At 37.2% G+C, this 27286-nt stretch overlaps 1 protein-coding gene across 1 annotated transcript in view; it reads right to left on the bottom strand.

Moving 5' to 3' along the window:
• Positions 1 to 27286, bottom strand: part of thsd7ba (thrombospondin, type I, domain containing 7Ba) — a 245242-nt gene that overhangs the window by 133640 nt on the left and 84316 nt on the right. Inside the window, 2 exon segments of the mRNA XM_051118747.1 lie at positions 71 to 319; positions 5093 to 5936. Of these exon segments, the coding sequence (XP_050974704.1) occupies positions 71 to 319; positions 5093 to 5936 (1093 nt within the window).

Raw genomic sequence — 27286 nt, 5'->3', positions numbered from 1 at the left:
AAAATCTTTTTTTTTTACACTTTCATATACTGTAGGAATTTAATTATCATTGGAAGGCTAAAATACAAACCTAGGGCAGTTTGGAAGCAAATCTCCAATGATGTTGCAGGCTTCCTTTTCTTCAAGAGCGGTGCATTCCTTCCCTAGTCCAATGGGAGTCTGCGTTATGCTTCGAGTCCTGACTCGAAAGCCAGGCGACATATCTGATGCCCTACATGTCTTCGAACATGGACTCCAAACAGACCAATCAGAGGTCTCGCAGTCTCTGGGCATAATGCACGACTGGAATGTTCCAGGGCCGTTGTCAAGGGTACAAAGACTAAGAACAAGAAAACAAATAAATTAGGAATGAGAGGCACAAAGAAAACATATTCAAACATTTCAACGCTGCCAAAAAGAGCTGAAGAAAGTCTGTGTCATTTAGAGTTGAAAGCACACAGTGAGAATATGTTTTATGAGATAAATGCCATCAATTGTTCCTCTACTGTTACTACTTAATAGGGCGTAATGAAGAACCTTTCTTTTTGCGTGTGTGTGTTGTCGTGATGAATTTGTGATTTGGTTAAAATGAACCTTCAAAACAAAAGATTCTGAATCCATAGCAACCTAGCTAACTTTTCAGTGCACAATTTGCATATTTAATAATATGAGTAGACTATCTGTGGCAAGGGGAGACTAAATTAATAATTAGTCTGAGATGTTCAAATTTTCTTAATATACTGCAATGCTTGAGTGATGGCAAACGAGCACATCTGATTTTTTTTTTTGCATCGTAAGACACCAGACAGTGTAATGAAAGTGAAGTGAAGGATATTTAAATTAGTTATTCACCTTTGTGTCCTACGAAGCGACATCTGCAATATGAAATATGAATAAATGCACAACAAATTGGATATCTAATTAGCGATTCATCCATATAAGTCACCCGATTCAATTACTTGTGTATATCATAATCCGTTTGTGTAGCATTCATTTTCACTTCATTTTAAATGATAATTAGACTATAATTGGAAAAACTGCAGAAACTGAACTCAGGTGGGAAATATTTAAATCACTACATTTCATTAAGCATGCACGCAGGATTCACAAATGAATATGTTAATTAGAGCGAATGCTCCGTCTCACTGTAAAATAACACAGCGGCCTCTTTCTTGTTATGCTGCACCTGTAGTAAACCTGTCAGACCCCATTCTGCTCTACATACCCCCACAACACCCTCTTCCACTTTGAACTCTGAATGAGGATGCTTGAAAATCCATATTAAACAAATATGGAATGAGAAAACTCAGAACAAAAGAAGACAAAAAACAACAACATCGAACATCTGCCTTTTTCACAGACAAAAGACTTTTCAGTCGCTGAACCAACTAAGATTCATATATAAAACATACATGTGCTGACAGAATACAGTCAGGTCTTGCTGTCAGACATAGATTTGCTCTCAGTGGAAATAATCACAGATGACACAACAGCCAAAGAATGCAAAGTTTCACTACGTCAACTCTAATTTCATAAGCTTTTGTCTTCATAAGCCAATGGCAGGTGACAATGCCAAAAGCATGAATAATGAAGATATTTGTACGTCAAAGCACAGCAGCCTCTTTTCACCTGACATGAGGATTAACAAGGGATGATCCCCATTTTACAGTCTGTTTAAACTGACACATCAAGAACTGTCGCTTTCTGCTCTTATAGTTATACGGCTCTTTCCACTTCATAAGGCCATAATCCACCCATATAATAGCTATAAAACATATTTATACAATTACATAATTTTATATACAATTTTATTTATATATAAATTGCTTATAAAATTCTATTACATGTTTAAGAATAGTAAAGGACAGAAAGTTATTCAGCAATGTATTTGACAGGAATCATTTTAAAGGGATAGTTCACCCAAAAATGAAAATTCTGTCATTGATTACTCATCCTCATGTTGCTCCAAACCCGTAAGACCTTTAATCATCTTCAAAACACGAATGAAGATATTTTTGATGAAATCCAAGAGCTTTCAAACCCTGCACAGACAGCAACGCAACTACCACATTCATCGATAAATTGAATGCATTCTCATATAACTGAAATAAATATATTCAGTTATAATTAAAATTTTCTTTGTGAAACTTTTCTTAGAAATCTACCTCAGCTTTTAAATAAAATAAACAACTCAGTTAAAAAAAAAACCTGTATGCAAACATGTAAATTGCACATATTGCAGATTTAAAAGAAATTTATAAATTATACAAGTTATATTTGTTGTTGAAATATATTCAGTTACACAGTGGCTGTCATAACTTGTTTCATAACAGATTGATTTAAACATACATTAAATAATTAAGAGATCACTAACAGGTAAAGTAAAATATAAAGAGAATATAGTCAAATATTTCGCAAAATGCTCTTCTCTAGACTTAATTTCTCTAGCAAAGTAATGAGCTGAGGTAAATTGCCTGAGGTAAATTAAATGCTACATAACATTTTGTTTAGAAGCTATTTTATTGACGCCTTTCCACAGTTGAAACGCTGATTGAGTGATTACATGAGGCATGAGATGTTCATTCATGTTCATTTTGCGTTAAAACTAGTAGTAAAGAAGATAGAAAAATCACATTCATTCACGCTCCACTCTGCCGTTTGAATGGACCCGATTTACACTGCACAAGTCTGTGGTGCGTTGCGGCTCTGACATGGCCACCAGAGCTGATCGCAGCCACTAGTCAATCCTTGTTTTTAAAGCAGCCGCACCGCGGCATGTTTCTTGTGTCCCAGAAGTGGCTCTCTGAGGTGTTTATACAGCGATCGGTCATGCTACAGCAAAAACTGTCAAAATGCCATTTTAGTTTTCTTTGCACACAAAAAGTATTCTCATATCTCATATAAAATAAAGGTTGAACCACTGATGTCACATGGTCAATTTTATTGATGTCCCTACTACCTTTCTGGGCATTGAATATGGTAGTTGCGTTGCTGTCTAAATAAAATGCAAATAAAAAAATATCTTAATTTGTGTTCCAAAAATAAAACAAGGTCTTACAGGTTTGGAACGACATGAGGGTGAGTAAATAATGACAGAGTTTTCATTTGGGTGAGCCTTAAAGGGGTCATCAGATGCCCATTTTCCACAAGTTGATATGATTCTTTAGGGTCTTAGTGAAAAGTCTTTAATATACTTTGGTTAAAAAATCTCAATGGTAGTGTAAAACAACACCCTTTCTTGCCAAAATCAGCTCTGCAAAACTCATCTCATTCTGGTCGAGGCTGCTTTACATGCAAATGAGCTCCGCTCGCCCCGCCCCTCTCTTCTCTCTGTGGAGTGATGAGCCTGTTTACTTTACATTTAGCCGCGTTTAACCGCTAAACTTGGCAACTAGCACGATCGCCAAAGATTCATAAAAAAACCCTTATACTCACTTCTGCTGTAGGTGAAGCTGGATCACAAATGATTCGCACAGACAAACTATGTTTTCATTTGTACAAGGATATGTCTGCTGTTGGCATCAGCACCTAGTTGCTTAATGATTTTTACGCTCTCGGCTACGGCGGGGTTACAGCCTACTTCTGGTCATCGTAGCCGTTCCATTGGAAGCTGTTGCTTAAAGTCCCTAATATGGCTTCTCACTGCTCCGCGTGTTTGTTCATTACTCACTACTGTGTGTGTGCACTTGGATGGGTTAAATGCAGAGCACAAATTCCGAGTATGAGTCACCATACTTGGCCACATGTCAGGTCCTTTCCTTTCCTTTTCTTTCCTTGCCTTTCAACACACATGTTCAAACAACATGTAAAAGTGAACTTAGCATCCGATGACCCCTTTAAAAATCTGTTTGTTTTTTTTTGTTTTTTTTTTTTTTACTGTACTTACTATTTATCAAACACAGCTACAGAACATGATCAGCCACATAACAACTGCTCTCTCTGTTGGACTGAGAGCATAGCTTTAGGAAGTAAAATAGATAGGTGCATCCCTTTAGGTACTTACCTGTTTGCACTATTCTATGCTATTCTGTAGTATAAATACTGTAGTGTAGTGTAGTGTGTAGAGTGGTGTTCACTCTAAAAAAGTACACTTCAAGTACCCTAATGATGCACTTACTTAAAAAATGAAGTGTAGAATGTAGGACACTTTAACTGTCGAAAGAGGAGGTGCTATCAAACTCTGATGTTGGATGACAAAATAAGCTTCTAAAACTCATACAGTAGAAGCTGGAGTGCATAATAAGTCATTTGGGACACAACTTATGTTTTAATCACATTAAACAGCTGATTCTCACAAAAATTAATGCACATTTTTTTATTTTTTTACTGTCCCTGCTCAATATATATATATATATATATATATATATATATATATTAGTAGACATAAACTACTTTGGAAAGTGAGCAGCAGTAGACAGCACCATGACACAGGTAAAGACATGAAAGTCTATATTTGAGACTTAAAACCTTTATCAGGAGTGCCTGGCTGCAAATCAATATTTTGCAAAGGAGGCATCTTTAAAGTCATGTTCAAAGCCTGCCTTAGTTCCAGCATTCATTATCCTCAGTTTGCAGGCAATCCATACTCTTTGTGAGAGGAGGATGAGCTACATCTCAGCGACTTCTAATTCTACCAAGAGAAGAGCGAAACGCGAATAAAGCACAAACTACAGCGCAACAGTGATTGACCGTCTTTCCAAACTCATAGTATGGATGCAGAGATTGCAGCAAGAGAGTAAATTCAATCCTTTCCATCACGCCATAGCGTGCTCTGCTCAGAGGCCCGGCTCTCCTGTGCTGCCTTCGCGGCTGCCAGAGGCATGTCTCTCTGCTCACCTTGTATAGTACGGCAGCGGGAAGGAGATTAATGGAGGACTAACCGATTTAGCTAGGCCCACTTCACAGAGCCGCTTCAAAAATCCAGCTGCACAGCAATTCCTTTCACACAAGCAGCGGCAGTACCTTGCTTTCAAGAGCATAATCTGGGATTTAGACCTTAAAAGGGTTTATGTTCTCAGAGGGTTTGTCTCTCAGGGATGCATTGCTTGTACACAGATTATTGTAAATTGAATAGACACGCCAGATGCGTCTGCATACGTTCAGGGCTTCTTACCTCAGCATGGCGTTCTTGCCATCACTGCGCACGCAACGAACTTGGCGCGTCTGGTACCCGATCTCCACGTCCAAACCCTTAAGGCTGTGGTGGTGGTGGTGCAGGTGGTGATGTTGGTGCTGGGAGCTCTGGATGTGGCGTTTCACGGTGTTCCTCTCCGTTTGTCCTGTAGTGAAGTCCAGCATGGTCCTTCCGCTCATCCAAAGCCCTTTGTGTTGCGGCTGCCTGCACTCGCTCCAAGGCCCGACTTTAAGGCTGTAGTGATGTTCACTTTCCCCAACCGGGCAGGGCAGAAGGTTCGCACAAGTCCTTGTTTGGGTGAGGTTGGGGCAGTTGGCGCCTCCATACATCGGCGCCGCTAGAACGTGTCGGGTCCGATGCTGGAGACCCGTGCCACATGTCCGACTGCAGCCGGACCAGGAGGAGAAATCAGATACGATGCAGTCGTGAGGGCACGGAATCAAGCAGGCCTGTTCGAGTGCTGGTCGTGGAGAAAAGAACTCGCATATCCTTTCCGTAACTGCTGTGCGGTTTGAGGTGCGCACGCAGTGGACCTTCCGTCTCTGGATGCCATGCTGGGCTGTAATGCACTCTGTCGTCCTCGGTTTGAGCTCGTTGGACTGGAATGGGGCCAGAACGCACGGCCCCCATTCTGAAACCTCCCATTCGAATAGGTCCTGGTGCCACTCGCATACTTTAAAGCAAGGCCTCTGGCTTTCGGGTTTGTCTGAGTGGCGGCAGTTAGAGTGGTGTGTGGTCCAGCCTTCTGAGTGGATGCACCACACCGTCCTGGATTGAACCCCGCCAGTTCCACATTCTTCTCCCATACACCTACCCCACTGACCTGAAAAAGGGGGTGATGAAAGATAAACATTAGCTTTTTAACTTGACGTAACTGACATAAATACTTATGTAACTTCTCAGTACTCATAAGCATGAGTTTAACCAGCGAGCACACACAAATCAGCAAGATATCTGTGATGGAGAGCATCATTTGGAAAGTGTTCTATTTTAAAGGATTACTTCACCCAAAAATAAACATCTGTCATCATTTACTCACATTCATGTCTTTCCAAACCCATGTGAACCTGGACCACAAAATCAGTCATAAGTAGCACGGGTATATTTGTAGCAATAGCCAACATTCCATTGTATAGAAAATTATTGATTTTTCGTTTATGCCAAAAATCATTAGGATATTAAGTAAAGATCATATTCCATTAAGATATTTTGTACATTTCGTACGGCAAATACAGGGGTTGGACAATGAAACTGAAACACTGGCCAATATAGTGTTGGAGGTTTCATGGCTATATTTATGCAGCCTGGTGGCCAGTCTTTACTGATCGCACATTCCACCAATAAGAGCAGAGTGTGAAGGTTGACTTTGTGCACCCAATAGCTCAAACACTGTACCCTGAAGGTGGTGCCGTGTATTAGGATGATAATGCACCAATACACACAGCAAGACTGGTGACAAGAGTGATTTGATGAACATGAAAGTAAAGTTAAACATCTCCCATGGCCTGCACAGTCACCATATCTGAATATTATTGAGCCACTTTGGGGTGTTTTGGAGGAGCGAGTCAGGAAATGTTTTCATACACCAACATCACATAGTGACCTGGCCACTGTTCTGCGAAAGGAATGGCTCAAAATCCTTCTGGCTACTGTGCAGGACTTGTATTTGTCATTCCCAAGATGAAATAATGCTGTATTGGCTGCAAAAGGAGGCCAAACGGCATACTAATTGTGGTCTAAACCCAGGTGTTTCAGTTTCACTGTCCAACCCCTGTATATCAAAACTTAATTTTTGATTAGTAATATGCATTGCTAAGAACTTCATTTGGACATCTTTAAAGGCGATTTTCTCACTATTTTGATTTTTTTGCACCCTCAAGATTCCAGATTTTCAAATAGTTATATCTCAGCCAAATATTGTCCTATCCTATCAAACATTATATCTATGGAAATCTTATTTATTCAGATGATGTATTAATCTCAAAATGGAAACTTATGACTGATTTTGTGGTCCTGGGTAAAATATCATAAACTTTATCACATAATATGGTTTTAAACTTCCAACTTCAGTATCGTCATTTTTGAAGCCTGACAGACCCTGGTCTGAGAGTTTTTGAAAGAAATCTCTGGAAACAGGAATTTTCTGAAACATTATAATTTAATAACTATAATAACTGTTAATATATTTTAAAATGTAATTTATTCCTGTCGGTGTGATAGCCTTGTGGGCATCCCGTGTTCGAATCCCAACATGAGAACCTTTCTCGATCCCGATCTCTCTCCCACTTTGTTTCCTGTCCATTCTGATCTGTCCTACCATAATAAAGTCTAAAAATGCCAAAAATAAATCTTAAAAAAAGGTAATTTCTTCTTGTAATGACAAAGCTACATTTTCAGCAGTCATTATTTCAGTCTTCAGTGTCACATGATCCTTCAGAAACCATTCTAATATGCCGATTTGTTGGTCAAGAAACACTTTTTTTTATTATTAAATATTAGAGTTGAAAAGAGTGTTCTACTTAATATTGGAAATTGTGATTTTTTTTTATTGTCTGAATAGAAATTTAAAAAAAACATTAGTTTGAAACAGATTTTTTTGTAAAACATAATAGGTTTTCAGTGTAAAAGTCTTTACTGTCACATTTATACACTGTCAGCGAACAAGTGTTTTATCACTTACCCCAAACTTTTGAATGGAAAACACTGCCAAATTTATATCATTTTGGAAAATTTACATGGGAAATTTTGGTTTATTCGTTACAACTATCATTTGACTTCAGTTCTAGAGGTTTTTGTGTCATTTTTGGAGCCATTCAGAACATGGTCAACATCCACAATGTATTTAACATTCTGCTAAACTTCTCCTTTTGTGTTTCACAGAATATAAAGTTTAGAATGACAAGAGGGTGAGTAAATAATAATAAAAAAAATGACAATTTTAGGTAAACCATTAATTTTAATGGCATAAATACTGAAAAATAGTGCATTAACATCACAAACAATGCCAAAACATCTACCGATTGTTAGACCAAACAGAAAAATAATTTATTGACATATTGTACAGTAGATGCTTAGCATAATTTCTAATAATGAATAAACACATTGAACAAACACCTGGCAATGTACTGTACTTCATTTGTGTTATTAGTATAATAAAAATGATATTATTTTTGCTTTTTTCCTTTCTAAATTTATGGCCACATTAAAAGCTCATATGTGCGAACTGAAAATAAAAGGTAAACAAAAAGAAAAAAAAATAATAATCTATGCTAGCCTGAAGCAGCATACTCAGCTACAACATCCTAAACTGCTGAATAGTATTGTAGCTCAGTGGAGCACATCATTAAGGTTTTTCATGAGACTGCAACACTGCCAAAGGTTTAACACATCACCATGTTTATGTATTTAACTGAAGGAATTACACATCTCACACACACTTTCCCATGCCAAAGTGTGCAAAATAGCTAATAACATGTAAACACCATCACTTCACGTTTCTTCCCCTAAAGAAGCCAAGCTAATATTAACATTTAAAGGCATTTCAATGCCTCCCACAGACTTCTTCCCCTGAGTCTACACACTGACTACACATGCACAAATGGATCAAGATTGATTTTTCCTCTGTTATTGTACCTACATATAAAGCTTCGGGCAAAAACCCACAAGATTCAGTTAGTGAATGCAGCTGTTGTGTTCTTTTAAATTCACACTTGAAGCTGAAGTGTGTAATTTCTGCGTCAGTAGCCTCAAAGTACGTAACTGCAAGAGTAATGACTATTTACAAATGATAGCTTCGCCCCAAACACACACACACACACAAAAACACATGCTTCATTTTCACACTTCAAGGCAATCAGCCTACAAATGGCTTACTTTAAGTTTTATCTGCATATTAAGTGAGTCAGGTTTTTATTAACATAAAGAAATTATAGGCCAAACATCACTTTTAAATTCAGAAGGCAAATATTATATTGCACAGACCACATATGAATAACCCTCTCAGTGCAGAAATTCTCAACTTCAGAATCATATTCATAGACATTAGAGTGTGAACTGCAGCTTGTGGCGCTGTACTGAAACGAGCAGGCACAGACTCAACACGGTTGTTTGTAATGCTGAGCACCCATTTCAGAGTATAGGATCAAGAGTGGAGCAAATATCTACAATATAGACACTACAAACCCACTCGATGTGGTGAAAGGTGAATAAATCCTATATGGACAGCCAAACATACAGTAGCCCTGGCATGTAAGATATACCTGCATAGGGATGTTAGAGAGGTGCTTAGTGTAAACATTTCCCTTTTCAGAGCTGTGGTCTTACAGTTTGCACAGTGTTAAACTCATGCACAAAAATAATTAGTGCTTAATCACTTGGGAAGACTTTCCAGTGTTGTTTTCCATGTCAGATTGGTTAGACATATCACACAACCGAGTGTTGTTGTTCCACATGTCAACACAGTTGTAATTCAATTGCAGGTAATCAGAGCTGTGTTGATATTCAGACCATTGTTTTAATAACACAGTTTATTAGGCAGAAGGTTATTACTGAGTAACTTACAATTTAGAAAATGTTTTTTCTCCATCCATTAAAATAGGTCCACATGAAACAGAATAAACTGGTGCAAGCATATTTGAATAAAACACAGATAAATGAATAAGTTCAGTGAATGATTCATTGACTCAATCAAATACTGAATGGATTTTTGAATTAATCAGTTGAGTGAATGACTTGGCGACTCACTCACAGACTGAATGGATTTTTAAATAAATCTGTTAAGTGAATAATTTAATGACTCACTCAAAGAGTGACCATTTTTTTAATAACAGTTTATTAGGCAGGAGGTTAATACTGAGTAACTTACATTTTAGAAAATGTTTTTTCTCCATCTATTAAAACAGGTCCACATGACACAGAATGAACTGGTGCAAATATAGCTGAGTAAAACACAGATGAATGAATCAGTTGAGTGAATGATTCAATGACTCAATCAAAGACTGAATAGATTTTTGAATGAATCAGCTGAGTGATTGATTCAATGACTCAATCAAAGACTGAATAGATTTCTGAATTAATCAGTTGAGTGAATGAGTCAGTGACTCACTTAAAGAGTGAATAGGTTTCTGAGTGAATCAGTTAAGTAAATGATTCAGTGACTCATTCAAAGACTAAATGGATTTTTGAACAAATCTGTTGAGTGAATGATTCAACAACTCGCTGAAAAACTGAATGGGTTTCTGAATTAATCAGTTGAGTGAATGATTCAATGAGTCACTCAAAGTATAGGCTTGTTTGAGATGCGTCGGCGCTGCACAGAATGATCACTGTATGACATAGGGCAGATGACTTTTTATACTTTAGAATTGCTGGTACTTTTATTACAGCACCGATGCATCTCGAACAAGCCTAATGAATGGGTTTCTGAATGAATCTGTTCAGTGAATGATTCAGTGTCTCACTCAAAGACTGAAAGGATTTTTGAACAAATCTGTTAAGTGAATAATTCAATGACTCACTCAAAGACTGAGTGAATGATTCAATGATTTGGTCAAAAACTGAATGGATTTTGGAATGAATCAGTTGAGTGAATGACTCAATGACTCAATGACTTGCCCAAAAGGTGTGTTTAGCTTGAAGTGGCACTGCATAAATCAATCTGTGTATGACATCAAAGTACTGCGAAAGCTATAAGTGAGTGGACATCTCCATATGCATTTGAATAGCTCTCGCAGTACTCAAACACACCTAGAGACTGAATGGGTTTCTGTTGAGTGAATAATTCACTGACTTACTCAAAGACTGAACGGGTTTCTGAATGAATCAGTTAAGTGAATGATTCATTAGCCGCTTTTCCACTATCGGGCAGAGTGGTTCTTAGAACGGTCAAGTACGGTTCCAATTGTGTTTCCACCTGAGCCTGGTACAGCACAGCACGATTACAAACCATTCTCGGCCTGGAATTCTCGGCACGGTTAGACAGCCGTGCCAAACCGTGCTGATAGAATGTGTGTGCTAAGCGAAAGCGCGTTATTTGATCAAACAGCTGTTACACTGCGTTCATAGCTCATACATTAATACTGTCAATAAATGGGGTATTTTTTAGAAAAGTTTTACCTTCTGTGTCCGACTCCGTTGCCATGCATATCCCGTCAGCATTTGTTGGTAACATTATACCTGTCGTCGCCTTCTGTTTATTTTATTTTATTTTTTGCGCCAAGAGTTGTGTCCTTTTTTTCCGTTATTTAACGAAGTAGTCCCAAAAACAGAAATATCTGATCATTGTCCATATCGCTGTTTATATTACAATTGCGTTACCAAGGCAACGGTTGACGCATTTGTGTTTACATTCCAAAGAGTTCAGTTTTATCAGAACCACAGTGGAAAATGAAACCATATCCGTGCTGACTGGCCCGGATCGGCACGGAATGGAATGGTTAAGCAAAGAGAGCGGTTCGGCCCGATAGTGAAAAAGCAGCTATTGACTCACTCAAAAAATGAATGGCTTTCTGAATGAATCAGTTACTTGCATGATTCAATTCCTCAAAGAGTGAGTGGATTTTGGAATAAATTAGTTGAGTGAATGATTCAATGACGCACACAAAGACAGAATGGATTTTTGAACAAATCTGTTGAGTGAATGTTTAATAACTCACTTAAAGACAGCCGTTAATTACATGTAATTGTGATTGTCGTCGAGTAATTAATGGAACATTTAGAGTCTAACCAGTTGCTTCATCCACAGCAGTTTGGATTTAGAGACACATTTTCCACTGAACTAGCTAACTGTTATTTGCTGGGAAAAATAATAGTCTCAGTGGATAAAGGAAATGTTGTAGGGGCAGTGTTTCTGGACCTAAATAAGGCCTTTGACACTGTTCATCAAAGTATTTTATTAAATAAATTAAATCAGTTTAAACTGTCATCAGAAGCTTTACAGTGGTTTGGGTCTTATTTGGGTGGGAGACAGCAATATGTTTGGGTCAATGGGGAGAAGTCACCTGTGTGTGCTAACAACATGGGAGTACCGCAAGGGTCTGTATTTGGCCCATTGTTGTTTACAGTGTATATAAATGACCTACCTGATTGCTGTCCGGGTGTCAACTGCCAGTCGTCCATGTGTCTGCTAAAACAACTAGCCTGGCAGGTGAGCACCTGACTCATGCATTGCAGAATATTTCTAGATGGCTTGAGTTGTCTCATTTAACTCTTAATGTTAAGAAAACAGTTTCCACATGCTTCTCCATACGAAATAGGCCTGTAAGGGATGTTTTTGAGGTGCGGATCAAGAATGAAGTAGTGAATGAAGTCAGGTATCTTGGCATAATTCTGGATAAGAATTTAAATTTGATAGTCAGGTTAAGAATATTTGTAAGAAGGTCAAACTAAATCTAAATTGTTTTAGTATTATTAGAAGGGATTTGTCATGTCAAACTGCAAAATTGTTCATGCATCCAATAATATTTTCACATTTATCATGTTGTATTACATCATGGTCGCAAGCCTCTTTAACTACATTGAAGCCTATTGTTTCAATATACAAACAGGCAATAAAAGTTATGGACCAGAAATCTATTCGATGGCATCATTGCAATGTTATACGAAAGCATAACCTTCTTAGTTTTGATAGCTTTATTGATTTTAATTATCTTAAATTGGTTTTTAAATGTTTGAAGAATCATGCATCACAGCTGTTTTCCAAATTAATCAGTAGACGTCAGACCTCTCATAGGGCAAACACACAAGCCACTACTAGTGGTGATTGTCTTGTTCCTAAATATAAGACCTCTTTTGGTCAGTCTGTTTTCTCTGTGAAGGGGGCAAAACTTTTGAATGCTTTACCTATTTATTTAAAATCAGAAAATAACAGCAATGCTTTTAATAGAGAACTTAAACGATGGTTAAAAACAAAACAACAGTGTTTACATAAATAGTCTACTGTCAGGTTATTGTTTGATCATGTTGCCTTTGCTTCATAGCTTAGGTATGTAAATATGCTTTTTTTCCCCTCTTCTTCTTTTCGTTTATTGTTAGTATCATTATTTTATTGTTACTATTACTTTTTGTGTACTGTAATTATTATTATTGTTTTTTTTAAACATCAAGCCTCCCTTGGACAGGTGTTGAGAATTAATATGCTAAAACACTTAAGCAAATGCCTATGGTTTGTCCAATGTAACTGTGTCCATGTCAAATAAAATACTACTACTACTACTACTACTAATATCTACATACAATACAGCCAAAATGTAAAACATAGGCAGTCTACTTCACTTTACTGCAGTACTCCAGTTCTTCAGGTTTGAATCTTATATGCTTTTAATTCAGCATAAAGATCATGTCCATCTTCTATTGGTCATGTCTTCATGTGATACAAAATGGGAGGGTAGAGTTCACCAAACTTGTATCTTTTGAATGCAGCGAAATTTGTATGAGCTTGCTCTCTCGTATTTGTATGTGTGTAAATGGAAGCCAGCGGAAGGAAAAGTGTATTGTGACTGACCCTTATTGACGTACGTTTTAGAAAGAGTCAGTGAAAAATCCTCACCACTAATGCACAGATTGACATTCTGTCTGGAACAAACACAAGCAGAGTAATATATTACAAAAAGTCACAGCATATGCTTTTATCAGTTAATAGCCAGAATAAGGAGGTGGACTGGATATTGTATAGATCAAAATCCCACTGCTGCTTTGGGTTAAAGTGTTCAGTTTGCAGAACTGACATGAAATATATTGTCAACGTGTGTACACACCTGCACACACACACACACAGCTGCTGATTGTTGATGATCCAGCCAGCTCATAAAATCAGTGAATCACTGATCTCTAACAAGCCACTCGCTCCTCTCAATCCACCGCACCTGGTCAGCACAAGGTGTTTCCGCACAGGCTCATCCCATCCACTGCGGCTGTTCCAGCACCAGCTGTGCTGTGCGGGTGATTTATAGCAGTGTGATTCAGAGTGATTACACTGACAGAGCAGCAGCAAACACAACAAACCGTTCCTTTCCAGAGATCTACACCTCCAGGGCTGAATAATCACACAGTCCATCACTGGCCAGACCCTTCTCATCTCGCTGCCCCTCTTTTGGTCTCACCTACAGCTTGTGGCATCGCCCCATTCATTACGGCTTTTGTAACTACATCAACAGACCGGCAGGGCACTTGACACACCGGGAGGCCTATCTGACCTGTTCCTTTCATTCACAGCCTGATCGTTTTTGTTAATACACTGTATGTAAAATAATGTTCCACAAAAGAATAATTTACCTAAAAAAGCGTTCATTCAAATGAGTCATTTACTCATCTTCACCTCTGAAACTTGTATGTTTTTTTTTGTCAGGGAAATTTTTATAAAGAATAGTAATTATTAAATATATACTGTAAAATATAGGGCTGGGTTGTGACACAAATGTCACGATTCGATTTATTCACAAGCTTACGTTTCGATTCAATATTTGATTATTGGATGGATATATCAGGTACAGTACATGGCAAATTTTCTCAAGAAAAAAAAAACTCAACTAATAGGGGAGAGTGGGGTAAGTTGACCCACCCCCTGTATCTTGCCAACTGTACACTTTTACTGTGACCATGTATTTTGGAATCACACATCATTTCTGCCAGACTGTGAAAAGAAGAGACACATGGGAGGAGTGGAAGATGCCCATTTACTTTAAAAACAGTTTTTGGCTTGTCAAAGTAAAATTTTAGCATAGCACATTTAATGGCTCTTACATCAAAGCAAATTTATCCAAGTCTAAAAATATTTATGGCGCATACAGGTGATTTAGCGACATAAAACCAAGCAAATCATTTAGCTAAATATTAACCTGAATTGGTAAGCTAGTTATTGTTTTTCCAAAATGCCAGCTATGGGGCAAAGTAAGCCAAATGCTGTGGGGTAAGTTGAGCCAACACTTTAATTTACGGCACCGAAGCTAGGTTAAATCTCCGGAGTACAAACTGGTATTTTAATGTGATATTCTGCAACTGGTTTAGTTTATCATATAAATACATATTGTTTGTAGTTTATTTGATAGGGACAGTGTACATGTGCACCAAATCCTTCTCTGAGAACCAGAAGATGCTTTTCACCATATAATTATAATTATTATTATAATTATTTATAATTATTATAATCATATACATCTTTCCAACTAGTCTCTAATGGCCTTTTTGACATTGCGGAAAAGCTACCATGCGAAGAATCTTTTGACTAAAAGGTTCATTAGTTTCAGTGATTTTTATTCCTTCATTCTAAATCAGTCTGTATTTCATTTTACTCAACAAACTTCGTGTTTAGTCTGTTTTTGGGAAGGTTAAAACTTTACCGTTCATCATATTGTTTCAGAAATGCAAAAAATGAAACTCGAAAATGAAACTTCTTGGATTGGTTTAATTTTAAGTTAGCTTTAAGAAAAGAAATATGACTGTTTGTAAAATTAAATTTTAGTTTTTTAAAAGAGGCAAATGTTCTTTAAAATTTCACATGGGTTTGAATCAGTCAGATTCAGTCAGATCAGTGCATAAACCCAGATGGTGCCTCTTACACAATGACTCAGGTCAGCTTACCCCTAACCTGGGGCAAATTGAGCTACAGAAATACTTTTTTATAAGAAGCCATTTTTTGAGAACCCTTTGTTCTAGATACATTCAGATAATTTAAAATGATAGGAAATTACTTTACTAGATAATTACTGAATTGTATACAAATACAAACTTTTCAATTACATAATTACCGTATATTTCTACTCTAATTTGTTTTCTGTAACATAAACATTTAAATGGGAGCTGGCATAAAACTTGACGGATTTATTCAAACGTAAATTAGATATTGAAGAATGTTATATGGTGCACATATTTAGCTTCTCTCTAGAGTTAATTTTTCCAGCTGACTAACAAGATTACGGTCACCGAATATGTTTTTTTCTAAAGTAAATGTGACGTTACGTGACATCATTTACAAGCGGTCATACTGACATCTCTCTGCAGTTAAAATTATAGGTGACATGATATCAGATGATACTCTTTCTTTTAACATACCTTCAGCTGTTTATTCATGTTTATTTCATGCTCAAACTGGTATTAAAGCAGAAGAGATTATCAGTTCACATGCGCTTTGCACTGCCGCTTCTCTTGAATTGAGGCACTAGCGATCTGTCTCTCCACATTAAACAGCACCAAACCAGCATTTATTGTTTGAATATTGAAAAAAATAGACTGAATTTGAAATCTGAGACTTTGTTTCATATCAAAAGTAACAAAGCACAAAGCTTATTAGGATTTACTGGATGTGAGTTGAACGTTCTGTTCATTAACTGAAAACAGACTAGACTAAAATTGATTTTTTTTTTTTTTTTATAGCCTAATAATTATTTTAGAAATGACATGAAGGTGAGTAATTAACTTCAGAAATTTGACACATACTATGGCTCAAGTCAAGGTCTTGTTAACACTGTTACAAATGTTTTGGTTGTTATATTGTCCATTTATCACCTTAGATGTTTGCAGACACTTTGCAAAGCAACTTGTGTATGCTAGATATACATGTCATAGTGAATTTTCTGGGAACTGAACCTATGATCCTTGTTTTGTTAGCACCATGCCCTACAAAATTAGCTACAGGAACACTAAATTTGATAAGGTCTTTATTTCATATTTATTTTAAACTTGTTCACTATGCCTTGATTTTTATTACCAGCTGTTTAGAAGAATTCCCCCACTATTCTCGTATGGCTAAAATAAACAGAAAAGTTTGAAAAATTCCCATCAATATGCAAATTAATCTGAGGCTTGAAATTAACTGTTATGCGAGGTACTAAATTATTCATGACTATATCTCCATGCTGAATCCTGTCGCATTTAATTTATTCAGTCTAGCGAGTGCTTAATTATTGAATTCGTATATACGGCACCTCATGTGGTTATAAACTTGTAGTCCATCCATCTTTTACTGCTCTTAATTTCATCCAGGTGTCTGTTTGGACTGATGAGACGTATTGATGACTGATGTTTAATTACTTAATAATTGAGTGGAGTTCAGTCAGCTGCACTCAGGGATGCTCTCATCCACTGAACACAAACATCTCAGGCTCATCCAGCCAGATGGAGCTTCAGTTAACACTCCAGATGTTAGAGGTGAGGTGCACGCAAGAATTGTTAACAGTAACATCTCTTAAATTGCACTTTTTTTCCCCTCTGCCAGATCTGTCAGTAAGTTCAAGTATAAAGTGTCGAAATTTAGCTCCGGTGTAAACGTACGTTCACAAAATCAGCAGGCTTCTGTCTGAGTGACAGCTTGTGACTATAATGCAAACCTTCTGTGCTAAAACGGAATCCAAGGAAAAATGGGAAGTTCACATTTAGAATCATGATATTCAAGTGATTTAGGCGTAATATTATAATTACTCAGGTGCTTAAAAGGATTTATCTTAATCATGAATAAACCATATACAATTAGCTGAGAATAAATTAAGCATATTATGACAACATTAAAATAAGATCTGATTTTAGACCACATCTTTTTAACTGAAACAGACTTAAGTACAAAAATAGCTTAATTATTATTCATATAATTCAATTAAAAATACATTAAAATATATTAAATCACACATAGCTGTGTCACTATGCAGATACATTTGCTAGAACATCACTTGAATCCTGTTTTTCTGAAATATATTCATTACTAAAGGCATGTTGGCAACAATTAACACATGAAGCTAAATGTTTCTTTTGAATATTCAGCATGTTCACCATTTGGGCATATTGACAATACTGAATGAGTGTAATCTCATAAAACAACTTGAACACAGCTAGTTCATGAGGTGAATGAAAATCAGCTTTACCCCAAAGAGTTATTGCTGACCTGTTTAATGTGTTCCTTTTCAGTATTCATAATCTTGAGAGAGGCAAATCGTGCATCCACTCTCAGAAAACTGAAAGATTTGATGCAAATACGAAAGCAAACACATGAGCATTTCTGTTTGTCTGTTTTGTTTCAGTCTGCCACTCTGCTAAAAAGACTGGACAGTTGCATGGATTATGAATATTAATCACAGTATTGACGGAGTTGTTTCTTTTGAAATGGAGAGCGATACCAGCTGTTGCATCAGACCCTATTTGACATGCAGTCAAACGATGGAGCTTCCTACTTATTCAACTGCAGATCCACTGGAGAGTTACTGTTTCATTTCCCCAATCAGTGGAAATTTGGAGATAGCATTACCCCCCAACAGTTTTAATCATTAGTTAGAATTTTTTATGCATCTGTGTGTATACACACACACACACACATACAGTCATGTGCAAAAATGTAAGGACACTCTATTGAATTCCATGGTTTTCTGTATCAGGACATCATTAAAACATTATCTGGTCCTTGGCAGGTCTTAAAATTTTGAAAATAAATTCTCAGATAAACATCATCACATGACATATCACACTGTGTCATTATTTATTTAACAAAAATAAAGCCAAGATGGAAAAAACATGTGTGACAAAGTTAGGACACCCTATAATTCAACTGACTGTAGATCCACTTTTAGCAGCAATAACTTGAAGCATTCATTTTCTGTTCACTTTATTGTTCTGGAGGAATTTTTACCAACGTTCAACGTTGCTCCAGTTTATTGAGGTTTGTGGACATTTGCTTATGCACAGCTCTCACCACAGCATTTTGAGTCAGGATGAGCTCTGGACTTGGACTGGGCTATTGCAACACCTTGATTCTTTTCTTTTCAGCCATTCTGTTGTAGATTTGCTGGTGTGCTTGGGATCATTGTCCTGTTGCATGACCCAACTTTAGATGTCAGACAGATGCCCTCACATTTGACTCTAGAATACTTTGATATACAGAGGAGTTCATGGCCAACTCAATAACTGTGAGGTGCCCAGGTCCTGTGGCTACAAAACAAGCCCAGGTCCACTGAAGAAAGCGATACCTTTGTCGTACTATCCTTTCATGTGTTAAGGGTGATTTCCGATGCCAGTGCTGCTCAGTAATTTGTTTGTTATGCCTTACAAGGTGTTGTTGAAAGTAAAAATAACTTCCTTGTTTATGACCCTGTTTCAGTCTCTTTCAATATAAAAGTCTTGACTGACTCACTCATAAAAACAGTCTTATGTCACCATCTAATGGTGGAATAATGTAACTAAAATCACCATCACGAACACACACCATTTCCCAATACTAAGTACTATTATTTATACAAAATATTATTTATTTCTTTAAAAAAAAAATTAATAAACAACAACAGCCATCATAAACTTTGCTAGGCAATTCAGTCAAAAGTACAAAGGCACCACTCTGATATACAGCATTAAATTTACATAAAATATAATGTTTTAGATTTTGCCCTAAGCCAAAATGATTTGCTCTGGAACAAATAATAGATTATTGAGACCAAAGACTGCCTGTTAGATTTACCCAAAACTAATTATATCTCATGTTTAACCACTATAGAGAAGATCTGGCCAAGGTAAGGCTGATCTTGGCGGGGTCATGAGTGCTGAGCGGCCGCTGACGCCCTGGAGCTAACATTTTCAAAAACACAGAAGCAAATTTTCAAATAGATGTTATCTTTATTAACAAACCACATCTTTGAAGTCTACACAAGTAGATTCTTGCCTAAAAAATCTTAAAACTACATTCCATAACACAAAAACAATATCATTTTAAAATTATGGTGGGCACGATACTCGCTATGAGAAATACCTCTAGCGGAGTGATACGGTTGGAATTCCAAAATCACTAGAATATCACACTCCTCTCAACCAATCAGATTCAAAGACCAGAAAGATCTCTTGTATAAATATTCATGATTTTTTTGGTCTGTCATTTTGTGTGCATTCACTAACCATGCATTACAACCAAACCACGGTGCAATCAAACGGCATCAAATTTAGAAAAAAATTGCTGGCTAATTTTTGCTTTTGCCAAAGAACAGAGAACAAAGAGATACCGGCTCGCTGCTGCAGTGACTGACAGCCTCAGTCAAACTCATATTATCCCTCAGGTGTAATTGCATGTCTTCTGTAGTGTAAACGACTCTTGACACAAGAGAGCTGCGAGCTGAGGGCTAATTGAGTGAGGATACACTCTCACCTCTCTAAAGCTATCAGAAACACCAGTACCACATGCCACTGAAGGACGAAGAGGCAGCACGAAAGTAAAAATGTAAAAAAAAAAAAAAAAGTGATGAGAAGGCAACAATAGAGAAAGCAGGCATAGAAGACCAAGGACACAAATCCTAGAGGGAAAATGTGAATGACCTAAACTGTACTCTCAAGATAACAACATGCTTTTGTTCATTTTCACTGCCTCTGAGCCTCTTCAGTTCTATAGACAATGTATCCAGAGAGGGTGAGCATTAGCTGCTAAATGTAAAAAACTTCAAGTGCATTTTGAATGAAAGAAAAGAACCTCATCAGGCCGAAATGTAAGTGGGCAGATTTCCATGACAGCAGTGAGATTAAGATGAAGATCGTCTGTCACGCTGATGTGTTTTCGTCTAAATACTCACAATCTAAATCTCTGTCAAACAGCCAGAAGCAACTGTGACAATACTGAATTCAAGAGATCCTACAATGACCTTGTTTAAACTGAGTGTTTTAAAGATGAAATGACACTGCAAGGACCACACTTTCACTGCATTTCAAAACAGGCTGTCTGTGCTTTAAAGTCCCAGCACTAGAATTCATTGGAAACTGATTTTTATAGATGCACTGTCTGCATTGTGCAGCATGGTGGCGAATGGGGCGATTATCTAGATGTAAAAGATCATGGTTAATCATGATTTAATCATTACATTAATGGGACTGGAGAATAGCGTGTGTTCGTTTAAATGACAATGGGATTGGCAAAATAAACCTTTAAAACTTTGACACTAAATTCACAAATTTAATAAAAATGTAAAGGTTAACATATACTATCGTTCCAGTTTTTAAACATTTTTTGAAAGTCTCTTATGCACAACAAGGATGCATTTATTTGATCAGAAGTACAATAAAAACAGCAAATATGATTACAATTTAAAATATAGCTGCAAGCAGCAATTGCGGGGCCAAGCACAACAGAGGCAGAATGAGGAGTTAAGCACGGCAAGGAGCAGCAGACCAACTACAACAGTGAGTAACTTAAGCCATTTTAGGATAATATCAGTTGAAATGGCTGAAAAATCATAAATACAACCAATCGTAATAAAATTTAATGGCTTATCACTTTTGACCAACAGGTGGTGCTGTTTTCAAATTGATGTGACGTGTTCTGTGTGAAATGACAATGACACACACAAAGTTTGCCGTCATTATGTCAAAGCTTTGCAGAGATACAGCCTCAGATGTAGTTTGGCATCTTTCCAGCAAATTTGTTGATGCGCTAAACGAAAACGGTTTCGTATATCGACACGAAATTCATAACTTTTTGCCAGCATAGTCTGAAGATGATCTGAGTCAAATTTGGTGAAGATCGGACTAACAGTCTGGGAGGAGTTTGAAAAAGTAGGTTTTGTACATTAATCAAAATGGCGGACAGGAAGTTTGGCCAATTTCGGCATAATGGGTATCAATGTTCTTGACTTGACCCAAGGAATCTATTGGCATCAGTTTCATTCCAATAGGCTAATGTAAACAGAAGTTATTAGCATTTTTGTAAATTTCATTATTAATGTTTAGTGAATGGCATATTACTTCTGACCCATAGGTGGCACTGTTACCAAATTGATGTGGCTTGGTCAGCGTGTGGTGACAATAGCACATATAAAATTTGGTGTCAATATGTCAAAGCTTTGCAGAGATACAGACTCGGATGCAATTTGGCATCTTTCCAGTAAATTCGTTGATGCGCTAAACGAAAACGGTTTCGTGTATCGACACGAAATCCATAACTTTTTGTCAGCATGGTCTGAAGATGATCTGAGTCAAATTTGGTGAAAATTGGACTAACGGTCTAGGAGGAGTTCGAAAAAGTAGGTTTCCAACATGAATCAAAATGGCGGACAGGAAGTTCAGCCAAAATTGGCAAAATTGGTATCGGTGTTCTCAGCATGACCGAAGGAATCTATCAAAATCAGTTTCATTTCAATAGGCTAATGTACGCAAAAGTTATTAGCATTTTTTGAAATTTCGTTATAACTTTTGACCACAAGGTGGCGCTGGCCCCAAAATTTTTATGTACATTCAGGGCATGGTGCCGAACATTTTTGTAATTAATGTCGAAACGATACGCTAATCCGTTCTCAAGATACAGCATTTTAAAGCTAAATTCAAAATGGCCGACACCCAAAATGGCTGACATGGGAAAATTGGATATGGTTCGACTCGGTATGACACACCGAATCTAAAGAGACCAGTTTTGTGATTTTTGGACAAATCATTCAGCCATTATAAAGAAAAATAGCCATTTTTCGTATCTCCTGACCACTAGGGGGCACTGCACCGAAACACTGCAGGTAGGCTCAGGTCATGCTTGTTATAACACACACCAAGTTTGGTGTCAATATGGCAAACTATTACGGAGATATAGCCTCACATTGATTTTTGCTAGCTTTTCGTAGAATTCTTTCGCGTGTTATTCGTGAACGGCTGGACGAATCGACTTGAATTCCATAACTTTTTGCCAGCATGGTCTGAAGATGATCTGGATCTATTAAAAACAGCGAAAAAACTAAACCTTATGATTTTTGAATTTTGGTGTCAATTTGACTTAGCATGATCCAAGGAATCAGAGGAAAGAGAGTTTTATTTAGAGACTTTAAACTTGCTATGGTTAATGTTGAGACTGTCCTCTATCTGTGTGCCAAATTACACAACTTTCCTGCAAGCAGTTTTATGGGCTGCCATAGACTCAAGAGCGGAAGAAGAAACAGAAGAAGAAGAATAAAGGTGCGTTCGAACCAGACGCGAATGAAGTGTTAAGCGCAAGTGATTTGTATGTTAAGTCTATGCAAAGACACAGTAGACATCCCTTTCGGGTGTTTGACGTGCGTAACGCGTGATTCACGCAAGTTGAAAATCATGCCGCGTTAACCAATCAGGAGCTTGCTCTAGTAGTGACGTGATTAAGACGTAGTGAGCGAAGGCAAAAAAGACGTAGCGAGCGGAGGCAGAAATCCAAAACAACAATGGAGGACAAAATCATTGTCTCTGTGGATACCTGGAGCTGTATGATACTTTTGATCTTCGTACTTTTATAGAAAGAGGAATAAAAAGGATCTTGCTTGGAAGAAAGTGAGTGAGGAGGTCAGACAATCTGGTAAGTTGTAAAAAACACTCTTTACTCAATTTGAGCTAACATTATATATATACATATTGAGACTACAAGCTAACTAAAGCTGGCAAACTGAGCTTATTTGCCGTATTCTACAACTACTTTCCGGTTGACAAAATCCATGTCAGCCATTTCGCAACGAGACTGGAGCCGCCTGGCAGAAGCCCCTCCGATGACGCAAATTCGCATCTGTTGTGAAGTGAATCTCAAGTGTGAATGAAGCGAATATCACGCAATTCGCGTCTGGTGTGAACACACCATAAAAACACCAACGAATACAATAGATGCCTTCGCACCTTCGGTGCTTGGCCCTAAATAACTGAAATGTGATTTATTCCTGTGATGCAAAACTACATTTTCAGCATCATTACTCCAGTCTTCAGTGTCACATGATCCTTCAAAAAACATTCGAATATGCTGATTTGCTGCTCAGGAAACATTTCTATTCAGTGCTGCTTAATATTTTTGTGGAAACTGTGATACTTTTTTTCAGAATTCTTTGATGAATAAAAAATTCAAATGAACATTTATTCAAAGCAGAAACCTTTGGTAACATTATGAAGGTCTGTAAATTCAATTTAATCATCCTTGCTTAAGCATTAAAAAATGCACTGACCCCAGACCTGATCTGAACTTTAGCAAATTTGTTACACAGAAATTAATACAGTTCATGTTTCATGAATAGCACACAATTTCTAAATTTAAACATGCCTAGTTATGCTGGATTGTGGGTGGTTAGTGGTTATTTGCACTGAAAAACTGTTTGCTAAAGCAGTGCACCTGTTTAGTGAATTCACTCTTAAATCTGTCTTTTTTTTTTTTCAAAATACGAACTCACACAAATCCATGCTGAATGCAAAACTGAATGGGTTCCAGGTGAACACAAACACTGATAAATATGATGATTGAACCGTCAATAGTGCTTCCTACAACAACAGCATGTGATAATCACTCCTTTGACTTCCTTTTTCCCGTCGCCTCTTTCTCGTGGGGAGAAGCAGAAGCGTCAGCCTCTGCTGGAGCCAGGTGTTATCTCCAGAGCCATTAGACAGGGACAGACGCTGCTCTGGCGCTCTTCGGCGGTTGGGGGAAGAAGATAAATGGAGTTCTTCACAGCTTCCATGCATCAGATGGGACGTGCACCTTCATCTTGCTCTAAATAAGATTTGTGGCACCACAACAGCAAAAGTGCACCAGGAGACAGATACAGTCCAGAGGGAGAAAAAAAAGTACATCTTAGGGAAAGGAAGAGGGAATGTTATGTCATGGGAGAGAACAAAAACTATATACAGACTCAGAGTGAAGAAAATGCTCTTCTGAGGTGGTCAGATTGCTCAGATCTCACAAGTGTCTTGGAGGGCATTTACACCTGGTCTGTTCATGAACAGATCACAATTCAATCAGTTCAAATGCATGAAGTCATCCCTTATTTTGCTATTTGAGCGATTTCAATGGTTCAGTCGGTTATGAGGTGAAATTACGCATTTAACGAACGTACCCTGGCATGACCCAGATCTGTATGTTGCATGCAGTGAAAAACATGATAAAGGACAACGAATGACTGCATGATGTAGCCTATTAAGGGCCATTCGCACAGAATATTTTTGCTTTTGGAAGACATGAGGTGCAGGCAGTGCAATGGTGGAAAAGGCAAGGCCTTGAGATGTTTTTTTTTTTTTTTTATTTGATAGTTGAACTTGACATAGCACAAAAAAACTGCACTCATGTGCAAGACACTGCCAGCTCAATAGTCAAACATGTCAGTCTAGCACATTTACATAGAAAAACAATAAAAAAAGTAGTGCAAAGGATTGTATGAACGGAAAAATGTATGAACGGCCACTTAAATTGCAGTTACAGTAGGGTGCAATGGGGCTAAAGACACCCCCTAAGAAAAAATGTGCTTTTCACTGCGTCCAAAGTGTATGATTGCAGAAGAATACATACGTTTGTGTTGAACATCTATGGAGCAACATATTTTGTGTGAAAATAAATCATACAAGTCATTTATATTGTTTAAAAATCTCATAAATGCATGGGTTGGCAAGGGGTAAAAAGGCACACAGTATTGATACAAATACTTTAGCTAGAATAATGTTTTTTTAGTTAATACTTGTTCAAAACAATGACTTTAGCAAAGTTTGTACTATTTTCTGCTTATTTTGATAAATAAAATAAGATTTTTTGTTAAGTAAATCTACTGTCATTAAAATATGTTAATATAACACATATATTTTAAAATACAGAAAATCATTTTAAAATGTAAAGAATCTGAAAGCATTGAAGGAGATCCCATAATAATTAAAAATAGATTTACAGTTGTAACAACAAATGATATTTTATTACATGATATGATTAATAGCATGTTTTTAAATATGGTGGTTTCATTCTTAACATGGTGATTATCTCTGAGATGGACACCCAACATAATATATGATATTTACCATCTGAATCTAACAATGTCATGTCAACAAATATTAATTATCATGTTAATTACTGTGCCTTTTAGCCCCAATAGCAGGGGCTGTTTTAATTATCTTAAAACTGAAAATCATTAAGAAGACCCTTGTCTCACGATATATTGAATAATTTTAGAGATTCTCATTTGCTACTTAAATCTACAACATTTTTAAAAACATCAAATATTAGATCAAATAAGCACAGAATCGATTTTGTGCTGATGCCCGCAATCAAGGATCAGACAATTTTGCACATGTATGTTGAAAAGCGGATATTTTGGAAAGTGCTATGTCACGTTTTTCTGGCATCTAGTGGTTTAGAGGTAAACAATATCAAAGGCGCCTTTTACCCCGGGCGCCTTTAGCCCCGTTGTACCCTATATGTCCCTAAAATTCAAGATATGAGGACAAAAAAATGCCCATCTGAGTTACTACACAAGTAAGCACGCTGTTCACGAATATCTACACAAATGCGAATGTAATTTTATAGTTCAATAAACAAGAAGTTAATATTGTGCTAAATTACAGACACAGTATTGTTAATATTGTCTGTTTTACTCAAGTGTCACACACTAAAATTCCAAACAAAGCCACAGCATAACTGCTGTGCGTCTCCAAGCAAAACACTGTGGTGTTTTATTACTGAATCAATCCACTGTTTTTAATGAATCAGGTGAGCCAATGAATCAGCGACCCATTCATAAAAACTTGAATGAATCGATTAATAAATTAATCAATCAACCGTTTGCACGAATTGGTTGAATGAATGACTGAACGACTCACTCATTAAGACTGCTTTGCTGCCAACTACAGTTTTCATTTCATATTGAGAGTATCATTTCAATTTTTTGAAATTCATTAAAAAATATCCATTTATAATCTTTATTTACGCAATTCAAATTGGAGTGTAAATGTATTCATGCCACTTCTGAGCTGCATTAAAGGGATAGTTCACCCAAAAATTAAAATTCTGTCATTAATTACTCGTTCCAAAGTCCTTCGTTCATCTTCAGAACTCAAATTAAGATATTTTTGATTAAATTCGAGAGCTTTCTGACTCAGCATAGACAGCAACGCAACTGACACGTTGAAGGCCCAGAAAGGTAGTAAGGACATCATAAAAAATAGTCCATATGACATCAGAGGTTCAACCGTAATGATATGAAGCTACGTGAAAACTTTTTGTGCACAAATAAAACAAAAATAGTGATTTTATTCAACAAATTTCTTCTCTTCTGATTTCACATGAATATTTGGACTACCCTTTTGGACCTTGAACGTTCCAGTTGAGTTGCTGTCTATACAGGGTCAGAAAGCTCTCGGATTTCATCAAAAATATTTTAATGGCGGGTCGGGGTCTGGGCTGGTGGTCTTCTCTGCTGCTGCGGGGTACCGGGGTGGTCTTCCTGTCTCCACGCCAGAGTGAAGAGGGTTCAGCTCCGGGGT

This window comes from Labeo rohita, chromosome 9 (assembly GCF_022985175.1).
Source record: "Labeo rohita strain BAU-BD-2019 chromosome 9, IGBB_LRoh.1.0, whole genome shotgun sequence".
NCBI lineage: Eukaryota > Metazoa > Chordata > Actinopteri > Cypriniformes > Cyprinidae > Labeo > Labeo rohita.
Note: the sequence above shows the minus strand (reverse complement) of the source record. Positions and strands in the feature narration are given on the sequence as shown.